This window comes from Schistocerca piceifrons, chromosome X (assembly GCF_021461385.2).
Source record: "Schistocerca piceifrons isolate TAMUIC-IGC-003096 chromosome X, iqSchPice1.1, whole genome shotgun sequence".
In the NCBI taxonomy this organism is placed as follows: Eukaryota; Metazoa; Arthropoda; class Insecta; order Orthoptera; family Acrididae; genus Schistocerca; species Schistocerca piceifrons.
Genome location: NC_060149.1, coordinates 505,173,573 through 505,196,270, shown reverse-complemented (window position 1 = coordinate 505,196,270; position 22,698 = coordinate 505,173,573). Strand labels below are relative to the sequence as shown.

Below are 22,698 nucleotides of genomic sequence, written 5' to 3'. Positions count from 1 at the left end.
TAAGGATACCATGTAGGAAAAAGTGGGAATTATATCAAAATGTTAGACGTAGTCACAATAAAGCTACAGTAGCCCATTATAAACAGTACTGTAAGGTGCTTAAAAGCGTTATTAGGAAGGCAGAGTGTTCAGTACACATATAAAATAGCTTATTTCCAGGATAGAATTAAAACCATATTGTCAGTTGTGCAGGAAATGTCTGGTCAGCAGCACAAGGTCGACTATATAAAGTCAGTTTGTAGTAAAAATATTTCTGTTACTGATAAGTCAGAAATATGTACAGTATTTAACAATGATTTTCTGAGGATTGCTGATGAGTTAAATAAAAATTTAGTTTCTACAGGGAATCGTATAACTCTCTTGGCAAAAGCCTTTCCGAGATTGATGTCTAAAATACTCCTCTGTGATACAGAAAAGGGGGAGATTGAGTCAATAATTAAAATACTGAAGACTAAGGACTCTCACGGATATCATGATGAAGTACCTAGCAGAATACTAAAGTACTGTGCTGCACATGTTTGTCCTGTTCTCAGCCATATTTGTAATTTTTCCTTCAAGAACAGTCAATTTCCTGAACAATTATAAAATGGGAGAAAGAGATAATGTAGACAATTTTAGCCTATTTCTATGTGATCACTGTTTGCTAAAGTTATTGAAAAGACTTTGTATGCAAGAATAATTGATCATTTTATCTCACATAATTTGCTATCAAATGTACAGTCCAGTTTAAGAAGTGGTTCAACAACTGAAAATGTTCTATTCTCTTTTCTCTGTGAGGTACTGGATGGATTAAACAAAAGGTTTGAAACACTATGCATCTTTCTTGATTTAACTAAGGCGTTTGATTGTGTCGATCACAAAATGTTGCTCCCGAAGGAGGACCATTATGGAATACGGGAAGTAGCTCACAATTGGTTCACCTCTTACTTTAACATCAGACAGCAAAAGGTCATTATCCACAGTGTTGAAAATGGCTATGATGTAGGGTGTGAGTGGGGCACGGTCAAATGGCGGTGGGGGGGGGGGGGGGGGCAGGGATTAGTGCTGGGGCTTCTCCTGTTCCTCATTTCTACAAATGATATGCCCTTTAGTATTACAGATGATTCTAAAATACAGGGTGATTCAAAAAGAATACCACAACTTTAAAAATGTGTATTTAATGAAAGAAACATAATATAACCCTCTGTTATACATCATTACAAAGAGTATTTAAAAAGGTTTTTTTTCACTCAAAAACAAGTTCAGAGATGTTCAATATGGCCCCCTCCAGACACACGAGCAATATCAACCTGATACTCCAACTCGTTCCACACTCTCTGTAGCATATCAGGCGTAACAGTTTGGATAGCTGCTGTTATTTCTCGTTTCAAATCATCAATGGTGGCTGGGAGAAGTGGCCAAAACACCATATCCTTAACATACCCCCATAAGAAAAAATTGCAGGGGGTAAGATCAGGGCTTCTTGGAGGCCAGTGATGAAGTGCTCTGTCACGGGCTGCCTGGCGGCCGATCCATCGCCTCGGGTAGTTGACGTTCAGGTAGTTACGGACAGATAAGTGCCAATGTGGTGGCGCTCCATCCTGCTGAAATATGAATTGTTGTGCTTCTTGTTCGAGCTGAGGGAACAGCCAATTCTCTAACATCTCCAGATACTGTAGTCCAGTTACAGTAGCACCTTCGAAGAAAAAGGGACCAAAAACTTTATTGGCTGAAATGGCACAGAAAACGTTCACCTTAGGCGAGTCACGTTCATACTGAGTTGTTTCCCGCGGATTCTCAGTGCCCCATATACAGACATTGTGACGGTTGACTTTCCCGTTAGTGTGGAAAGTTGCTTCATCACTAAACACAATCTTTGAAACGAACTCAATAACACAAAAAGCTTTCTGTTGAGCGGTCGCCATCTTAGCATCAACTGACGCTGACGCCTAGTCAACAGCGCCTCAAGCGAACAAATGTACAACTAAATGAAACTTTATAGCTCCCTTAATTCGCCGACAGATAGTACTTAGCTCTGCCTTTTGTCATTGCTGAGTTTTAAATTCCTAAAGTTGTGGTATTCTTTTTGAATCACCCTGTATTTGTGTGTGGTGATGACACTAGCTTGATAGTAAAGGATGTTCTTTGCAACATTGGCTCTGTTTCAAATAGTCCAATATATAAATAGTAGAAAATAAACACATAAATATTAGAAAATAAACTAATGCAAAACACAGTAAGACACTGTTTTTATAGTTTCTAACACACATTTCAACATAACCTGACGTTTTAATTTCACAGAATGGGCATATGATTAGTGAAACTGAACAGTTCAAATTTTTAGGTGTTCAGATAGTAAACTGTTGTGGAAAGCCCATGTTCAGGATCTTGTTCAAAGACATATCTGAAGTAAGTGATTGTTCAACACAAAAATTAGTCTGCTTTGCTTATTTTCATTCGCTTATATCATATAGTATTTTATTGTGGGGTGTGTCTTCTCATTCTCAAAGGATATTTTTGGCTCAGAAGTGGGCGGTTCAGGCAATAAGTGGTTTAAGTTCACAGACCTCTTGTCGACCCCTGTTCATTAGTCTGGGTATTCTGACACTGGCCTCTCAATATATATATTCGTTACTGTTGCTTCTTATTAACAATATCAGCTTACTCTCAAGAATTAGCAGCTTTGACTCAGTTAATACTAGGCAGAAATCCAATCTGCATTTGGATCGCACTTCCTAGGCTCTTGCTCAAAAAGGTGTACTGTGTACTGCTACATTGATTTTTCAGTAAGCTACCACAAAAATTCCAAAATCTTAGCAGTAATCCACACACTTTCAGAGCTGAAGGGTTCACTCCTATTCTTTCGAGGAGTTCCTTGAAAACTTAAGCTGATTCCTATGGTATATTGTTGTTTGCATTTACTTAAATTTATGCCTTGACATTTTTTGGTTCATAAACATTTTATTTTATCTGTTGTTACTTTTATGTTGTAATTTCATGTACTTACACATTCCATGACCTTGGAGGTTTTCTCGTCATTTTGATCCTAAGGAACTAGTCATGTAAATAAAAATAAATAACAAATAACAATAACACAAGTGCCGTGTTCAAAAATGATTATAGTTATGCTGAAAGTAAATCCCTGACAAATAATAGACCTATCCACTGTAAACAACAGGTACTGCCTCATAATGATTCTTGTGAATCATACACAGAAATTTCAATTAACAATGCCACGTAGGGCACCTTAGGTGTTTTGTGTTTGGTCCATGGGCTCTGGTTCCAAGGCACCTTCCAGTGTAACTGATGCGGGTGAGCCGCACTCACCTCATGTATTTGGGGGGCAGTTTGCTAGTTACTGGGAACTCCAATGTTAGGTGCATCATGGAACTCCTTATGGAAATAGCATCCAGAGCTGTAAAGAAATCAGATGTGTGCTCAGTACGTCTACTGGGGAGCCTCATATGAGATGTGGAGGAGGCCCAGGCTGCAGCGATCTAGGATGTAGGGTGTGGTCATCTCCAAGTTGTGTCTAATGTCTGCACAAATGATGACTGTTGCTTTGGCTGTGAGGCCATCCCCAGTTTGTAGGGATGGCTGACAGAAGTAGTGAACACTGCTGCCCTTGCCATGGGTGCAAGCAGAGCTTATAGTTTACTGTTTCGTACCCCGAATTGATCACAAGCCTTTGGTGTGGAACCAAGTGGAGTCACCCTAAAATATGATTATTTTTATACATCATGTCACATGGTTTCAAAGTTTTTTGCACCTCTGTGTTATTCATTCACAGTATACATAGATATTTGTGTAAATGTTTCAACATTTTTGTGTGTGTGTCCGTCCAAATTGATTTTATTATCAAGCTGCAGTCTCAAGAATTTAAATACTTCCAAACATTTTTATTTGCATGTTTTCTCATCATTGTGCACGTTCTGAACTGTCTCTTGTGAGTGAGTTTAATGGCAATGAATTGATTACAAGCCTCATAATAATAGAAATCAGAATTTCGTTAGTAGTCCTTTTCAAAAAGGGATTTTGGTTATAAACAACAATTATTATTAATGCTCAACAAAAGGGAACTACACGCTACAACCATAGAGGCCATAAACTATGGGCTTTTAATATGATTTTGTTCATTAGGCAATTTTATGATTAGGTACACTCATTGTTTATTGTACGAATGAAATTGAATTAATATTTATTGATTGGAGTAAATATTAATTGGAAATCAATGTTAGAAACACCTTGAACCACCATTTTTTTTGTTATTTTTGTTCTCTGTCTACTGTTACGAAGGCCAATAGAACTTCAAGATAATTTATGACTATACGAAATTTCGTGTTGGCGATTGGTTTACAGTTAGTGTTATAAAAGATTGTAATTATAAATCTGTTTCATATTGTGATGGGTGTTACTCCATGCAAAATATATGCCAGTTAATGTATGTGAATTTGTAAGTTACTTTTAAATGTAGCAACTCCTTTTTCCATATCTGCATACAGCTTTAAGATGGTAACCAGATAAGTTCAGTTATTCAGTTTCTGTTGAAGTTAATCATTGAGGTGGTGCAGTGATTTACACAGTAGAATGAAATTCGTGAGGAGTTGTACTCAAATCCATTTGTAACAACACTAATATAAGTTTCTCATAGTTTAAATAAATTGATTAAGGCAAATACAGAGATGGTTTCATGGAAGAGAACTCTGACAGTTTTATTTTACATCCTAATCTGAGTTTGCACTCTCTCTTTAATGACCTTTGTGTCAATGTGATGTTAAATCCCAAATCTTCCTTTCTACTTATTTTCATGCTGAGAGAGCATTATGCCCTAACCCATCCATCAACTCTCACTGCTATTGCAGTAAAACTATTGTATCTTTTGTTTCCTTTCCTTCTGCCTCTTCTTACATCATCGTTTGTGAAAATTTTAACACCGAGTCACAGTAACTCAAATGAATCAAACTTGTAGGATATTAAGAACAGTGTACCAGGAATAAGTGGTAAAGATTACAGAGTGATGGCATTCGTCTTGGACCCACCATTGTCCTCACTTATATGAGCTCAAAGATCAGTGTTAAGCCAATCTCAGTCATTGAAGGGCTATCATATATCGTGAAAATGTTAGGACAACTATCAGTATATATTACGTGCATCAAAGAACACATCAGTAGCATGTGAGGAGTTCAGATGAGACCAAAACAGCAGTAGCCAGAAAAGAAATTCGTCATACCATTTCATTTCAACTTGTTTGAGACATACTGCTACAACTGCTATAACTGCTATGCTTGTGTGAAACCAGTAGGTAGAAGTGGGTTATATGCAACCTTGGTCTATACAATTTGACGATTGTTGGCTTAATGCTTGTGTGCTGTAATGGATGAGGACCTGTATTATCTACATATAACACTGTCAACTGCAGGCTGAATTGAGGGACTGTTTGTCATTGCATCTAAATCCATTATCAAGGAACCACAGATGCATGGGACTGCATTGTCCACATGAATACCATTGATGGATGGTAAAATGCCATATTTTAGGCTGATTCCCTCTGCAACCTGTTGTTCAGTGATAACCACATAATTGATGGATGCTAAGATGATGGCTACTATCTGTAAACTATCATTGTTGATTGGAGTTAATGGACAGACACACAATGCTGGTGGTTTGGGGGCGTCATTACGTAGAACATAGGACCTAAACTCCTGTGTATACACCATACTGAATTTTCACAACTGTGTATTAGAATATAATCCTAATAATTTGTGTATGGTCATTTTTGTCACATATTCTTTTTGTAATTTCCACATTGTATTTGTATTTGCAAAAGGGCATTTATTCACATGTCTTTTCTGAAAGATGTTTCCATTTGTTACAGAAAGTTCACGTATTCCAGCTCATAGAATTGTTCTGAGTGCAGCGTCAGAATACTTTGCAGCAATGTTTACAAGCAAACTGCGAGAGTCCACTGAACATGAAATAGAAATGCACGAGATGGATGGAAACTCGTTACGAGCCATAGTGCAATATTGCTACACTGGTAAGTTTTTTTGTGTCTACTCAGCTAAAAAGTCTTTTAGCTTATAAGTCTCCTTTTCATCATAGGTCAAACTGGATTAATATATACCTGCCAAGACACTATTTTCTAAGACTATAGTGTGTAACATACAGGGTGAATCGGGAGGAGAGGTACATGCTTTGAGGGATGATCGTGTTAGTGATTCTGAACAAAAAAAAAGCTTCAGAGCACATTTAATTTAACTTTTGTGTGTTTTCCTCAAATAACTCCAAAACTGCACCATCTAGTGAAAACACATTGTAGTACAAAATCAAACTACATTTAATTTTGTACAGAGAAGCTCCTATTCATTTTTTCTCCAGGGCTAAGTATTTGCGCAAAGGGAGCACAAGAATATTGAAAATCTCAGGTGACACTCCTGCACTGTAGCCTATGGAGATATGTAGCCCAGTTTAAAGTAATCTCCTGAGTTGAGAGACCACAAGTGTCCTGTATCAAATTGTTTGTCTCAACTTCCCCTACACTACTGTGTTATATTGTAAACGATGACAATATTTGAATACAGTATTATAGAAAATAAATAACAATGTACATTAAATATGAGCTGTCTTGGAAACCATTCAATGTAGGGGATATGTCTATATGAAGTTTTTTGTACAGAATCACTAATGGTGTCCCCTCAAAGCATGTATCTTTCCTCCTGACTTACCCTGTATGAGGAAAATATAGTTACCTTGAGTTCTGGTGGTAGTGCGGTATAAGAGTATGCAGTTCAGCTTGATGACACACATTGGTGATAAGTTATTTTTATCACTGACTACTTCCCTGTCACTGTTGTATGCTATGTTGACCTCTACTCTGGGCAATGGATAAGATTATAATATTCCCTGTAAGAAACTGTGATGCATTCCGTTGATTTGCACTGAGGTGTACTAAATGCTGATAGTGGAATCACGTGCTAAAGTGTTGTGAAGCATAGACCTGATAAAAGCTACCCAAAGAGAAACTAAATTGCTGAAGAAATATTTTATTTAGATTGAATATTTACTAGGGTTGTTTTAGAGTTATGAAGGAAATAAAACACAACCAGTAAAAAAAGTGGTGCAGGGAAGTAACCTGGAGATGAAAATATGTAGCAAGTTATATAAAGTGGGTGGCAATGTGAGAAACATATGCAAAAAAGGGACACAAAGGCACAAGTCATTGTGTTGACTAAAAAAGTTTATAAAATGCACGTTAGAGAAAATTTTCTAAAATGAAAATAGAGAAAAGTAAACTACCCAAAATGAACCAATAAGTGTCTCAATTTCATGAAATGCAATTTGTTCGTGTTGATATGGCTTCAGTAGTTCTTACCTGGTAATGTTGATGACTATTGGGGTATCATCTTAGAGCTGTAATCGCTGGATTAGTTTTAATCAGGATGTGATTCTGGTTTATAAACCTTCTTCCTCCCCTTGCTGTCTGTAAGTTAAATTTATTTTTTTGCTTGTATTTCAGTTTACCTCTTATCTTAATCACCACCACCTCTCAGGAGAATAAGTGGGAAATGAATTTTTCAAACCGAATTAATAGAGACAGGGAAATATTATTTTATTTTCTGTCAAATTTGGTATTATTTTTTGCCAATTTTGCTGTTATTTTTCACATATTTTGGTATTAGTTTCTGGCAGCTTGTTTTCGAAGTACCCTATGTTCCTTCTTTGTCTTTCTGCATTCTGTCAGTTGAGTTATATTTATTGTCACCAAATATCAAATTTATTTACATTATGAAAAAAATCTAATTTATATTGAACCAATTAAAGAAGAAGTGACTTTGCTCTTGTATACTGCTGGAAAATGTTTCAAAAGAAAGAATTCTCATAGCTTCAGAGTTATCTTCTGAAACGTTATATCACTGATCCAATCCAGGTGGGAAGTCTCCAGTTGTTGGACCAGAACCTGCCCTAACCATTACTAAGGTGATAGTTTAGTCAAGACTATGAAACTTGATCAGAAGACATCCTGTTGAAATTTGAACTATGATCCAGAAACAAAAACATGTCAAGCTAATGGTGCTAAAGCCATGTTGTAAAAGAAGCTCTGCAATCCTGGGCTTGAATAGGAGACAGACGAAACTCGTGTAGGACTGATGATGGATCAAGGAGCTTCAAGAAACACCTACATATGATGTGTCTAGAGAAAGCAGCTCCTATGTATAACCTGTGTGGTGAGGCTGATGAAGCTGCACCACATCTAATTTTCCAGTATAGATGAGACAGAATATTTGGCTTATGAAGTCTTGAAGAAATTGTGTCTAATAAGGAACAATAAAGGGCTTCCTACTAATCTTTAATAGTACTGATTGGCTTTACTAGAACCAAAGGGAATGAAACTATGCAATAAACCCTGTTTTGGTGCAAGCAATAGTGGGCTAGGACTGTTATTGTTTTTGTCTCTCTCTTTAAATCAAATCAGATTGATACAGTATTATTTTAGTTTAGTGTGAAAACAGGTGCCTGGAGTCTACATTTGAAAATGGAAGACAAATGGCCTTCAGCCCAACACCTAACACTTGACAGTGGCCTCATTCCCTGCTTGGGGGGGAGGGGGGGGGCGGTAGAGACTATGAAGGGGTGTGTAGCCCTTACATGGGTGGGACCTTCCATTCTAGGTACACATTGTAGACACTCTGCCTTCATTATCACCCCACAGTTGAAACAGGAACTTAGAACTGTGAACTCCCTAGGGAGCCCACAGTCCCTTTTGTGGGTACGTGTGTGGCGCGCACAGGGCCCCGAGCTATTGGAGTCTCCTTCCTTTTTCCAGACTGCATTACTGTCTGTTCCTCTCCTTCCCTGTCCTTGCTCCTCTCTCCCTGCCCCCTCCTTTCCCACTTGGTGGACTTCTTTATATCAACATGGCTATCTTCTCGGCTTTGTTTTGGTGGCTATCTTCCCAGCTTTGTTTTCGTATGTGCTGTTGTTTAGTTTGCTGTTTCCATCCCCTCTGTGGTGACTGTGGGTGCCCCCTACATCAGGGGAGTGCCTGTGCTCCCCCGCCAGTGTGCGTAAATTGTAATGCACAGCATCCTCTACGCTTGCCAGCATGCCCGGTGTATGGGTAAGAACAACGGATTCAAGAGTACAAGACCTTAGATCGACTTACCTACACTGAGGCCTGTCGAAAGTATGACCGGCTCCATCCCGTGCCTATAACTTCTACTTTTTCTTCAGTTACGTCCATTCCCCCTCCTCTTCCCAACCCCGCCCCATTCAGCCCACACCTTCCACCTCACCCTCACTCTCCCATTTCCCCTCCCCATCAGTACCCATACCCACCCCTTCGCGTGCTGCTCCACCTCCCCTGCTGGAGAAGCTCTCCCCTTCTTCGGCAGCTGCCGGTACTGGAACTCCCTCTCAGGACTCCTCTTCCCGTCACTCCCCTGAAAGGCGATCTGCAGCTCCACATCAGCCGTGCGATCTGCAGCCGGTGGGCGCCAAGATTGCCAGATGTAATTCTGTGCCTGACCTCCCTGCAGTCTGCCCTTCTTCCTTCACAAGAGAAGAAGCAGAAACGCAAGAACAAGGGCAAGGCCCCTCCAGTACACCCTGAGGTGCCACCTTCCCCTCCTCCTGCTAATGAACCAACCGAGTCTTACCCCACCTATATGGACATCACCCCATGCTTACCGGTGACGGATGGCGACTCGGTGGCATGATTGGCTCCGGTCCGTTGGCTTCCCATTTGGACTCCAGCTTGAGGATCCTCTAGTGGAATTGTAATGGCTATTTGCGTCGCCTCCCGGAGTTGCAGCCCCTTCTTTCCTCCTACTCTGCCGCTTGCATTGCTGTCCTTGAGACCCATTTTGTCAATTCTTACTCTCCCACCTTTTGTGGGTTCCACACTTTCTGTCAAAGCCGAATTGGCCCCTTGCAGGCTTCTGCTGGTGTTTGCACTTTGGTCTGCAAGGACATTGTTAGTAAATGGGTTCCCCTCCATACCACTCTGGAAGCAATTGCTGTCAGGGTCCATCTCGCCACTCCAATCACAATCTGTAATCTCTACCTCCTGCCTGACAGGCTGCTCACATCCCTTGCCCTAATCACCCTTCTTCAACAACTCCCTTCTCCCTTCCTGCTTCTAGGGAACTTCAATGTCCACAACCCTCTTTGGGGTAGTCACACGACTACTGCCCTGGGCAGGACAGTTGAAGCTGTTCTGGCAAGGCTTGACCTCTGTCTTCTAAACACTGGCACTCCCACACACTTTAGTGTGGCACATGGCACTTTCTCTGTCATTGACCTTTCCATCTGCAGTCCCAGCCTTCTTCCCTCCATTCAGAGGGGTGTCCATGATGACTTATGTGACAGTGATTATTATCCGATTGTTTTGACCTTCCTTCAGTATATCTCGCTCCGTCACCCTCCCAGGAGGGCCTTCTCTAAAGCTGATTGGGGTGCCTTCTCCTCTGCTACTATCCCCCCTGTACTACCACACAGTAGTATTGATGAGATTGACTGCCGCCATTCTTTCCGCAGCTGTTTCAGCCATCCCTTCTTCCTCAGGTTCCCCCCATCAGAAGATGGTCCTTTGGTGGACTCCAGAAATTGCTGTGGTCATAAAATACTGCCGCCGTGATCTTCACTGCTTCGAGCGGCACCTTTCTACTGCTCTCCTTCTGGTCTTTAAACGATTCCACGCCCGGGCACATTACGTAATCATATTTCAGAAACAGATTTGTTGGGAATGGTATGTGGCTGCCATAGGACTGCACACCCCCTCTTCACAAGTCTGGTTGAAACTCTGGTGAATTTTTGGCCTTCGTCCTCCCACCGGCATTGCAGGAATTTCTGTGCATGGTGTTTTTCTTACCCATGCGTACTTGGTCACAGAATATTTTGCTCAACACTTTGCCCAAGCCTCTGCATTGACTCAATATATGCCCACGTTCCTCCTCCTGAAAGAGCGCTCGGAACAACTGCCTTTGTCTTTTGTTTCTCGCTGCTTGGGCCTTATAATGCCCCATTTAACGAGTGGGATTTCGCCAGCACCCTCTCCCTTTGTCCCGACACGGATCCTGGACCAGATTGGATACTTAACCAAATGCTCCGGCGCTTATCAGTGGCTGGCCACCGTCGTATACTGACCCTTTCCAACCATCTGTGGAGTGAGGGGATATTTCCTACCCAGTGGCAGGAAAGCATTGTTATTTCTGTCTTGAAGCCTGGGAAGCCACCTCTTCAGTTGGATAGCTACCGTCCAGTTAGCCTTACCAACACCCTCTGCAAGCTCCTTGAACACTGGTGAGTCGGCGGTTGTTTTGGATCCTTGAATCCCGTGACCTGTTGTCATTGACTAAAGGTGGTATTTGCTGTGGCTGCTCTACGGTGGATAACTTGGTACACCTTAAGTCTGCTATCCGGTCGATTTTTGCCCATTGACAACACCTCATTGCAGTCTTCTTTGACCTGCATAAAGCCTATGACACCACCTGGTGCCACCACATCCTCACCACCCGTCACAAATGGGGCTTTCGTGGCGCTCTGCCTGTCTCTATACATAACTTTCTTTCTTGTCGCTCTTTTTGGGTCCAAGTTGGTTCCTCTTACATCACTTCCCATCGGCAAGAAAATGGGGTTCCACAGGGTTCTGTGCTGAACGTCCCTCTCTTTCTCGTCGCCATTAATGGACTGGTGGCGGCTGCTGGGCTGACAGTTTCCTCCTCTTTGTATGCGGCCAATTTTTGTATCTATGTTGCTACCTCCGTCATGGGCGCTGCAGAATGCCGTCTACAGGGGGCTCTCTACTGTGCGCAATCTTGGGCACTCTCCCATGGCTTTCAGTTTTCGGTGGCCAAGTCGTGTATCATGCATTTCTGCCGTACAGTCAATCCCCATCTGGACCTGTTCCTTGATGGCTAATCCCACTAGGTTGTGGACACCCATCGCTTCTTGGCTCTGGTGTCCGATGTCCGGTTGACATGGCTCCTTCATCTTCACCAACTGTAGAGGATGTGCTGGTTACATCTCAATGTTCTTAGATGTCTGTGCAATACCACCTGGGGTGCAGACTGCTCTATTCTTCTGTGATTGTACAAAACGCTGGTCCAGTCTCATTTAGACTACTTGAGTCCTGTCTGTGGTTCTTTGTCACCTTCGACATTGCAGATACTAGATCCCATCCACCATTGTGGGCTACGACTTGCGACTGGTGCCTTCCAGACTAGCCCCATGATTAGCCTTCTCGCAGAGGCGGGGATTCCACTGCTGCGAGTTTTCCATCACAAACATCTGATATCTTACATGCTCTGCATTTGCTGCACCCCAAAGTGCCCTAATTATGGTCGCCTTTATCCAGACATGGAGACCAACCTTCCTTGGCGGCGGCCACAATGTGTGCTTACCATGGCTGCCCGCATTCAGTTGCCCTTTCCTGAACTCCAGAACTTCCTTTTACCGCCTCTTTTCTCCGCTCACACACATACCCCTCCGTGGTGCGTCTCTCGGCCACAGCTCTGTCTTGATCTCTCCATCAATTCAAAGGATTCTGTGCCTCTGGAGGCCCTTCGCGACCAATTCTACTGTCTCCTCAGTTCATTCCAGTGTTCAGAAGTGATTTATACTGATGGCTCCATGGTTGCTGGTCACGCTGGTTATGCTTACACCTATGCGAGACATGTGGAACTTCGTTCCTTGCCAGATGGCTGTAGTGTTTTTACTGCAGAATTGGTAGCCATCTCGCATGCATTGGACCATGTCTGCTTCTGCTCAGGACTGTCTTTCACTATCTGTAGTGATTCCTTGAGCAGTTTGGAAGCTATCGGCCAGAGCTTCCCTCGCCACCCATTGGTCATAGTTATCCAGGACTCCCTTTCTCTCCTTAATCAAAGTGGATGCTCAGTGGTTTTCATTTGGACCACAGGCCATGCACTTGCCAATTGACTAGCTGAATTGGCTACTAATGGCCCATCTCTTGCTATTGTCATCCCGGAAATAGACCTTCGCTCGCCATTATGTCGTCAGGTTTTGGGACTTTGGAATTCAGAATGGCACACTCTTTCTTCAACGAACAAGCTCAGGGCAATAAAGGATTCTACAACTATGTGGCAGTCCTCCTTACAGGCATTTCGTAAGGCCTCTGTCGTCCTTTGCTGGCTCCGCATTGGCCATACTTGGCTGACTTATGGTTATCTCCTCTGTCGTGAGGACCCCCCCCCCCCCCCCCCCCCCCCCCTCTCTGTCGTTGTGGATCAATGTTGACTGTAGTTCACCTCTTACTGGACTGTGCAGATTAGCCGCCCTGCGACAGACTTTTAGCTTTTCTTACTCGCTACCGCTGGCATTAACTCACAATGCCTCAGCGGCTGATCTTGTTTTACGATTTCTTCGTGATATTTTTTTTTATTTATTTATTTTTTTTTTGGGGGGGGGGTTAATCGCTTTATTTAAGGGTGGGACCTTCAAACTTATCAGTGGGTGGAGGGGATGGCAGGCCGTCTTGCTCCACCCTTCGCCCCGATTGGACTGGCTTCAACTGGGCTTGGTGGTTCATACCCATCCTCAGCCTTCCCACTCCTTTTTTATGGGGTCTGTTTTGAGTATCTATCTTGTCTACCTGTGCTTCTTCCTTCATGCCCCTGTCATTAGTCACTTTCTTTCCCTCCTCTCTTCTTCCGCCTTCCGCCTTCTTTCTCTGTCAATAATTTGTGATTTTATGACCATTTTAGTTCTCTCTTACAGTGTGAGCTTTTATCAGTTTTACACTGCATTTCCTTATTTCCTCCGTTTCTGCCAGAAAGATTCATTGTCCCACAGTAATGAAGTAATCTTCCATTTTAACCTGGAATACAGATAATGTTTATCCAGTGACATCATTTTCCCTGTTAGTTTTGTGCAAAAAATTGTAGTGCCTTATGTGGTTTTTGAGAGATTTGTAATGTGGTGCATCAGTTAAAGTGGATGTTTCTGTAGTACACAAGTGTAAATATGAAAATCACTAAATATGGCACTTTAGCTTTACAAACACACAAATCAGTGTAGTGCCATCTTGGTTTGTTTCCATCAGGTAATTAAAGTGCAGGACACACCCATCATGCAAATGTGTTTCTGGTGTTAAAACGTAATACAGAAAATGTTTATTTCAGTTTTCATTCAGTTATATTTTTAAAAGTTTCTTAAATGAAGCTTGTTGGTGACAGCATGAGCTGTAACGTAGGCCGGCAAGCAGGTAGGTGGTAGGTGATTCATGTGTTTGCAAAATGAAAGTGCCACATCTGGTGTTTTCACTTTTATACTGGTCTATTAGGGAAATATCTGTTTTATTAATGCACTGCACTAAAGACATCTGAAAATTGTGCAATTTTTTTGTGTGATAGGTTGTCCAAAATAATCTGAAAAATTTGCATCAGCGGCTAAAACTGTTACTGGAATTCACTTTGTTTGACATCATATTTCTTTACACGAGGTATCAACTGTTATTTTAGGACAAAAAAGCAAAAGTCACAAATACAATCTGTATTTTTGTCAGAACTAGATTTCAGCTAGTGAATAGCTATTTTCAGTGCATTGAAATCAAGTCATATAAACTTGTCAAGCTTCTGGCAACATATGTTAGTGTAAGAGTTTAAGATGTAGAGGGACCAGATTCTAACTAAATTCCTTTTTTGAAATATACTGCAGTCACTGTGGACAACTGTCCTGATGAAATGAAATTGGTGTGTGGTTTTTTAAAGATTATATGCAATTATCAGAGTTGAAAGAAAAGTCAAAATCCAGTTTCAGTGTTCACTAACTATTAGTTACAAATACTAGTACACTACCAACCTTGGTTTTAAAACATTTTTACTTGAGATTGGCTGTTTCACGTTATGCTGCTATGCTGTGCTGATTTCACTTTATCATGTACACGAAATTTTCCTGTCGCTACACATTAGTCATTAAACTGAGCAGCATGTGGTCCCACTTCTCATTGGTCCACACTCCGCCTCTTGGCGCCATCACAAAGGGTGCTGCCGATGTGCGGGTGCCAACGGAACACAACATAATGGTCATTTGACAAAGAGACAACCCCCATCCATTCTCCCTGCCACTGTATAGCGAGAGATTGTGTGCTTTGTACTCCTGTTAAAAGTGGTTGCAATTTTACTCAGTCATTCTTGTCTGTTTCACAATGTAGCAGTTACCTGCTGCTCTAGTCGACTGTGGTCAACCAGCTCCACTCCTTCAGGCAGCAGTGCCTATGTTTCAGAATGATCCCCGTGTATGTGCAAGAATTCTGTGAGTACAATCAAACCCTGAAGCTACACTCGACACACTTCATCCTCCTTCCTGTTTCCCAATTATTCTTCCCTGTGTGAAGTCATCCAAGTGTTGTCTTCGGGATATGTTATAATGAAGAACACAGTCACCGTGCACCATTACTGGTCATTGATCGACACAGTCTTTTCCCATTCCTTCAGCTTCCTCGTATTGCGTGTCCAGCCGCATTTAGCGCTGTAGTCACACTGACCTTATATGGTGTGACGTCTAACTTTTTGTGCATGAGTGGGAGACCTCTGGCAACATGCTCCTGCACTTTATTTCCACCAAGTAGTTAATGTTATGTTACATTATCTAGTTTGTCCTTCAGTTTTGCAGAACAGTGTGTTACTATGAACAGTATCACATGGTTGTTTCATAATTACGAAGTCAAAGAAACAGGTCTGGACCCAAATACCAATTGCTGACGTAAAGTGTATGTCTCCATTCCAAATACTGTTTCATTAGTGTTTCCACTATGTTGGCACTTTCCACCAACATTGTGGAGGCCTATTTCTATTATAGTGCCTGCATGTAAAAATCCAGGATGTAACCAGTCGGACAATCGTACAGCACAAATGTTTTTTATTTTAAAGCCACTTCATTTGGATGGAAAATACTATGTGAAAGATAATTGATTTTGAAAACCTATAGGCTTCTGTCTGTGTTAAGCCTCCTTTTTTCAGGGATGGATAGAGGTATCAAGCTGAAATTTGCGTCAAATACCGAGGTCTGTTTTCCCTTGGCAGTGTAAAAAAATTTAAGCAGAAAGTCAGTGTAATCAAAAGATGTTGTCATTTATGTCACATATTTTGATACACACAAACTCACTCACTCATCAAAGCCTGTTGTTGAAGTATCTATATACAAAATTAAATTTGTACAGAACTCTCAGAGCACGAGCCCTGCTTGTGCTTGCCGCTTCAATCCCCGCCCTCTCCCCTTAAATTAGAACAAGGACTTTGTGTCATCATCCCCCACCCCGCGTGTATGTGCCCCCCCCCCCCCCCCCCCCCACACACACACACAAATATGTCTACAGTCTTCATTTGCTAACCAACTTTCTGCTGTCCATTATTCATTATTGGTATTGATGTGCAGAATATCACTTGGAATTAGTTTTAAAATTCAGAATATATTTGCGGAATGAAACTTCTATGCTTTAATTTTGATGGCTGTCAGTTGTCACTAAAGTAGAGGAGAGAAAAAAAATGTATCTAACTTGAGTAAATGTTATATGGTATAAGAATTTAAAGAAAGTACCTGTATTTGGATGTATTTTGTAGTTTGGTAGAATGATATTTAAGTGAACTTTGTGAAGCCATTTTACAAGTTTCTTTCATCCTTGTCTCCAGTCAAAGAATGGTATATTAAGTTTACTTTTAAAATCTTTAATATCTACTCTCTTTTAATTGGTCAGACAACTAAATATTATATGTGAATTGGATAGATTATAGTCACCGCCATTTGAGAAATGATACTACTAAATTTCTTAGAAGAAAGATTAAGGAAAGGCAAACCTACGTTTCTAGCATTTGTAGACTTAGAGAAAGCTTTTGACAATGTAGACTGGAATGCTCTCTTTCAAATTCTGAAGGTGGCGGGGGTAAAATACAGGGAGTGAACGGCTATTTACAATTAGTACAGAAACCAGATGGCAGTTACAAGAGTCGAGGGACACGAAAGGGAAGCAGTGGTTGGTAAGGGAGTGAGACAGGGTTGTAGCCTCTCCCCGATGTTATTCAATCTGATTATTGAGCAAGCAGTAAAGGAAACAAAAGAAAAATTCAGAGTATGAATTAAAATCCATGGAGAAGAAATAAAAACTTTGAGGTTCGCCAATGACATTGTAATTCTGTCAGAGACAGCAAAGGACCTGCGAGAGCAGCTGAATGGAATTGACAGTCTTTTGGAAGGAGGATATAAGATGAACATCAACAAAAGCAAAACAAGGATAATGGAATGTACTCTAGTTAACTCGGGTGATGCTGAGGGAATTAGATTAGGAAATGAGACATTTAAAGTAGTAAAGGAGTTTTGCTATTTGGGGAGCAAAATAACTGATGATGGTAGAAGTAGAGAGGATATAAAATGTAGACTGGCAATGGCAAGGAAAGCGTCTCTGAAGAAGATAAATTTGTTAACTTCGAGTATAGATTTAAGTGTCAGGAAGTCGTTACTGAAAGTATTTGTATGGAGTGTAGCCATGTATGGAAGTGAAATGTGGATGATAAATAGTTTAGACAAGAAGAGAATAGAAGCTTTCGAAATGTGGTGCTACAGAAGAATGAAGAAGATTAGATGGGTAGATCACATAACTAATGAGGAGGTATTGAAAAGAATTGGGGAGAAGAGGAGTTTGTGGCACAACTTAACTAGAAGAAGGGATCGGTTGGTAGGACATGTTCTGAGGCATCAAGGGATGACCAATTTAGTACTGGAGGGCAGCGTGGAGGGTAAAAATCGTAGAGGAAGACCAAGAGATGAATACACTAAGCAGATTCAGAAGGATGTAGGTTGCAGTAGGTACTGGGAGATGAAGCAGCTTGCACAGGATAGAGTAGCACGGAGAGCTGCATCAAACCAGTCTCAGAAATGAAGATCACAACAACAACTACTACTACTACAACTACTACTACTATTAAATACACAACCTCTGTTTAGATGGGAGATGAGTGCATTTGTGCTCTTAGTGAATGACTTAACACTGCTTCCATCAGATATTAAGGAAATACAATCTAAATGTAAAGCATGAATACTTTTATAATATGTCCTTATGTTTGATGATAAAAATGAAAGAAAATACATGAAGAATTTATTGTCCTCACCAATTACACTTCCATGGTGCATGTTACATCATACTGTTTGCTCATCTTATCACTGTACCATAAGCAATTGATTACTGACTTTCAAACAATTTGTTTAGTCTTGCAAAGTATCCAGACCAGTGAGGCACAAGTTATACAAACATTTACAGTTTTTAGCAATAATTGGGGGGCTACACAATGTAGAGCTTTCCATTAACACTTTGAGTCTCGGGCGTGTCCCAGAATTTTGGACAATTTTATCATCTCTTTTAAGTATCTATTGTTTCATGTTCATTACTTTATGTATGAATGTGGATACTTTATTTGGAGGTTGAAAGGTTCTTGTTTAATCTAGTTACAAAAGGACACACATTCACTGCAAATGTAGCACATTAATTTTATTCAAATTTCACTACGTGTTTAAGGAAGAAAGTTCTAAGTAGATTCTTATTACTACAATTAACAGCAGTTTGTATGGTACAGTCTGAAACACATTGGCATGTACAGTGGAACTTAGGTCAGGACACCACCATACTGTTTCTTTTCTTGAAGACTTTCCACATTACAGTTTTTTTGGAAAGAATTCTGGCAGCAAAATCCCGTCCTAGAAGTCGCATTTTGAGGAGTAGCAGTGTGTTGTTGCTTACCCGCTTTCTTTGCAAACTGCTCACCTAATTGAAGTAGAAAATTTGCCAAATGGTAGCCTCCGACTTGATTATTTCTTGTTTTTTGGTACTGTATGAAAGTGTTTACTGCCATTATAGAAAGATGGAAAAATAGTTTCTTCCACCATTTCATTTGCCTTCTCTTATAATGGTAGTAAGATAAGAGTTGATCATTCCTGTCTATGCGTGCCTTAATGAAATTGTAGTCTGGAACTGCATCAGGTTTTATCGTCCTTGTCATCCCTGTTTTGCTACCGACCTCAGCTTCTTTTTCTGTAATCTTGTGACGACAAATCTGCAACATTTCTAGTGTCCCTCTGCTTCAGACATGACGAATGTTTCTTGCTCATAAACACCTAGGCACCTTTTATAGGAAGTCATCTAAGATTAGACATACATGTTCCCACTTCCCACAGCTATGGTCGTATTCTCCTACAGAAAACTGGAAAAAGAGGTGGCGCATAAAATATCAAGGACTGCTACTGACATAAACTTCTGCCACACATCCACTTTTTCAATTCAGGTAACGATCGTAGCTCATCTAATATGATCCATCCTACTTCTGCATCTGGATATTCTGCAACATTAGAATGTTTTGTATTGCATGGTGGCTCTAAAGATGGCACTACATTTGAAATACTATCTTGATTATTCAGGAATATATTATACACTGTTGGAGATGGGATTTCATCTGAAAACACAGTTGAAATATAATTTACCTAGGAGATTTTTCAAGCAAAGTTTGTAGAACAGTAATATTGAAATAATAAAGTTCTTGTACCTTAGTCTGATTGAGAAGCAGAATCACTATATTGTCTTTCAGAAACATCCCCTTTGGAACCAGAGTCTACAAATGGTTCATTCAAAAGCAACTAGATCTCAGTATTGGTCTGTATCATCAGAAAATACACACAAGCACAGTGGTGGTCAACGTGTCCCTATTGCCCACTAGTTGGTGTTCCAGATATCATGGTGGGTGGTAGGTGATAGACTTTAAACACATTTTTATTGGGTTTTCATAAAATATTGACAAAGTATTTGTGAAGTAATTATTATTATATGCTTTAACTTACTGTAACTTCACTTTATAAATTTTAGAAAGTAAAATGACTTCCCTACTTTGCAAATCACCGTTACTGTGAAACCAGTGGGCAGTTGAAAAATTTACCAGCAACACAGATACAAAAGTGGACAGTAGGTACCAAAGTTTGGCTACCCATGCTCTAGCACAGCAAGAAACCCCAAAAACTATGGTGGAAGCGTCATTGTAGTGGTTGTGAACAAATGTGGGTTGTACTTGAGAATGCCAAAATAGTTCAGAAACCTCCAGATGATGGCAGCAACATGCAGAGGTCATTCCACAGCATACCGAACTTGAATAGAAACTGATAACAACAATGCAAATGGAGGAAGATGAGCAGAGCTGTGCTCAGGTTGGGACTCAGAGTTAAACAAGTGCAAATTTTTGCAGGAACTATCTATCTCCACTGTGTTAAAAATTAAAGGAATCATGATTCTGATTTTTGGTGCAATAATGTTTCTTCTAACTTAATTTGATTTACTACCCCCGGTCCTGTTTGTAGTCCAATACTGGGGATTGATTTTTTTCCATCAGTGATATTTGGAGCACCTGCCCCCTAGGCCAAGCATTACTGAATTATCACAGTTTGACTCTCTCTTTGGTTTGCACCAGGGTTTGTTACTGTTTCATGTTTTTAGAAAATACTATTTTTGTGTATCATCTTGCATTTAATCATTATCAGAAGCTCCCATTCACATTTTTAGAAAATACTGTAAGTTTTAATTTATAGACTTCTGAGTTAAAACATTTGTAACTAATGTTATGGTAAGATATAACATCAGAGCTAATACAAAGCGATTTTACTAATTCCATACTTATTGTCATATGCCCAAACAGGCAAAGTAGAGATCAGAGAAGAGACTGTTGAAAAGCTTCTCAGTGCAGCTCGGTTACTGCAAATGCCAGAGATTGTTGATGCTTGCTGCGGCTTTCTGAAAAAGCAGCTTGATCCCTCCAACTGCATTGGAATCCGCCTGTTTGCCGATACCCAGGGCTGTGATGACTTAATGAAAGCAGCTCACGACTACACAACTGTAAGTTTCTTAACCATAATGTGTGAAGTTCTCAAGTTTAATACCAATACTTCTTAAAAAAAGAAGTTATGTTGATTCTTTGGCTGCTTATTGTAACAAACTATCATTGTTGAGTTTTTAATTTAAATTCTGTGTAGTACAGAAGAGGGCTGCCTGTTTGCCCACTGCAGAAATAGAAACAGGTAGAAGTCGCAGATGATCCATGTATCACAACAAGCAGATAAGCTTTTGTTGTGATATGTGGATCGTGTATGGTTCGTGTAGTGAAAAATTTTAAAGCTTACTTAGGGAATTACAGATATTTCAACAAAACACTTGATACCTCCCCTGCACACAAATGGAGCAGTCAGAATGGAGAGAGACTGGTGGAACTGTGTAGAAATTTCAGTTTCAAAATTACATCAGGCCATTTTAAGAAATATACTCCCAAAACAAAACAACAAGAATATTGGTAAATTCCAAATTGATTATATCACGATCTTGTATCCACATCACAAGGAAATTTTTAAATGTTCAGGTACACAAAGGAGCAAATATGGACACAAATAACTACCTAACCTAAGTGAAACTGAATTTAAAGGTCCTTAAAATCAACAGAAGGATGTCACTAATTTGTAAATTTGATACTACTAAAATCCAACTACTGCTATTGGCAAATGAACCCAACAAAGCACAAGCACAAAACTGAGAGCAACTCATAGACAGTTTTATCAAACTGTTCAAAACCAAATTCCTTTACAAAGGCAGAAAAATACCCTTAGTGGAATGAAAATTGTGAACAAGCAGTAAAATTGTGACAAAAGACATTCAAAATGTGGAATAGTAACATATCAGAAAATGTATGTGACAGGTCCCTGGCGCCTAGGAAAGAAATTTCAGAATTATTAAGACAAACAAAGAGAAAGTATGTGAACAGTCAACTCTATGAAATTGATGGTGACTTCCAAAATACAATACCAGGACTTTATAAATACTTTCAGTGCAGTGGGAGGCACTGGCATCAGTCACAGGATGCAAATCCCCATTGGTGCTGACAAAGCCTCAACCACTGGGGTAGGTAGGCATGATCAGGCCTGCTCTACCCCGAGTGTGGCCAGGGCCAACAAGAAAAGGGGGGGGGGGGGGGGGGCTCTGCGCTCATCCTGGGATGCAGCTGGTTTCAGTGGTATGCCACATATCAGTCTTGCATGCGAACCACAAAGACACGGTGACCATGTTGGCTGTGAATGATGGCTGAAATCCAATGAGGGCTCCCTCCTAATGCCCTGGCCCAGAGTGGGGTGCTGGGTGCAAATATTGGCGAAACTGGCATCGCTGGGAGATGCCTGCCTGCCAGCCAGAGATCAAACAGCATCCGCTGCTGATGACCATGCAGGAGCTCAATGGGACTTTTGGCTCCAACCAGCATTGTTAACGTAATTATGTAAAAAAAATGAGAGCCTCCTTGACTGGGAAATCTCCTACGTACTTGGGCATCTGTCTCTTTAGCATCTGGACAAGGTGTTCTGCCTCGCTCTTCAACTGTAGAAGGAAGGGAGGCACTTGGACAGGACGAATGCTATTTTGTGTATGGAAGTCCTGGAAAGCTGTCAGCATGAACTGAGGACCATTGTACGAAACCTTCTACAAAGAACTTCGACAGGACCGTGACGGTCATGTCTACTGTTGCGTGTGAATGATGAACAACATAAGGAAAATGAGAAAAAGCATAAGTTGCAAAGTGTTTTGAAAAAGACCAGTGTAATCAATCTGACCATTTCCCCAATTGGTATGCTGCCAAAACACATGTGGCACGCCAACAGTTTTGTGCAAGCAATCCCACACTGACCCTGATGGAA

General features: G+C 40.7%; 1 protein-coding gene across 3 annotated transcripts in view; it reads left to right on the top strand.

Annotated features, from left to right (window-relative positions):
• Positions 1-22,698, top strand: part of LOC124721879 (kelch-like protein 5) — a 325,469-nt gene that overhangs the window by 211,401 nt on the left and 91,370 nt on the right. For all 3 annotated transcript variants that reach the window (XM_047247027.1, XM_047247029.1, XM_047247028.1), the window contains 2 exons: positions 5,855-6,016; positions 20,664-20,860. In XM_047247027.1, the coding sequence (XP_047102983.1) occupies positions 5,855-6,016; positions 20,664-20,860 (359 nt within the window). The remainder of the gene's footprint in view (positions 1-5,854; positions 6,017-20,663; positions 20,861-22,698) is intronic.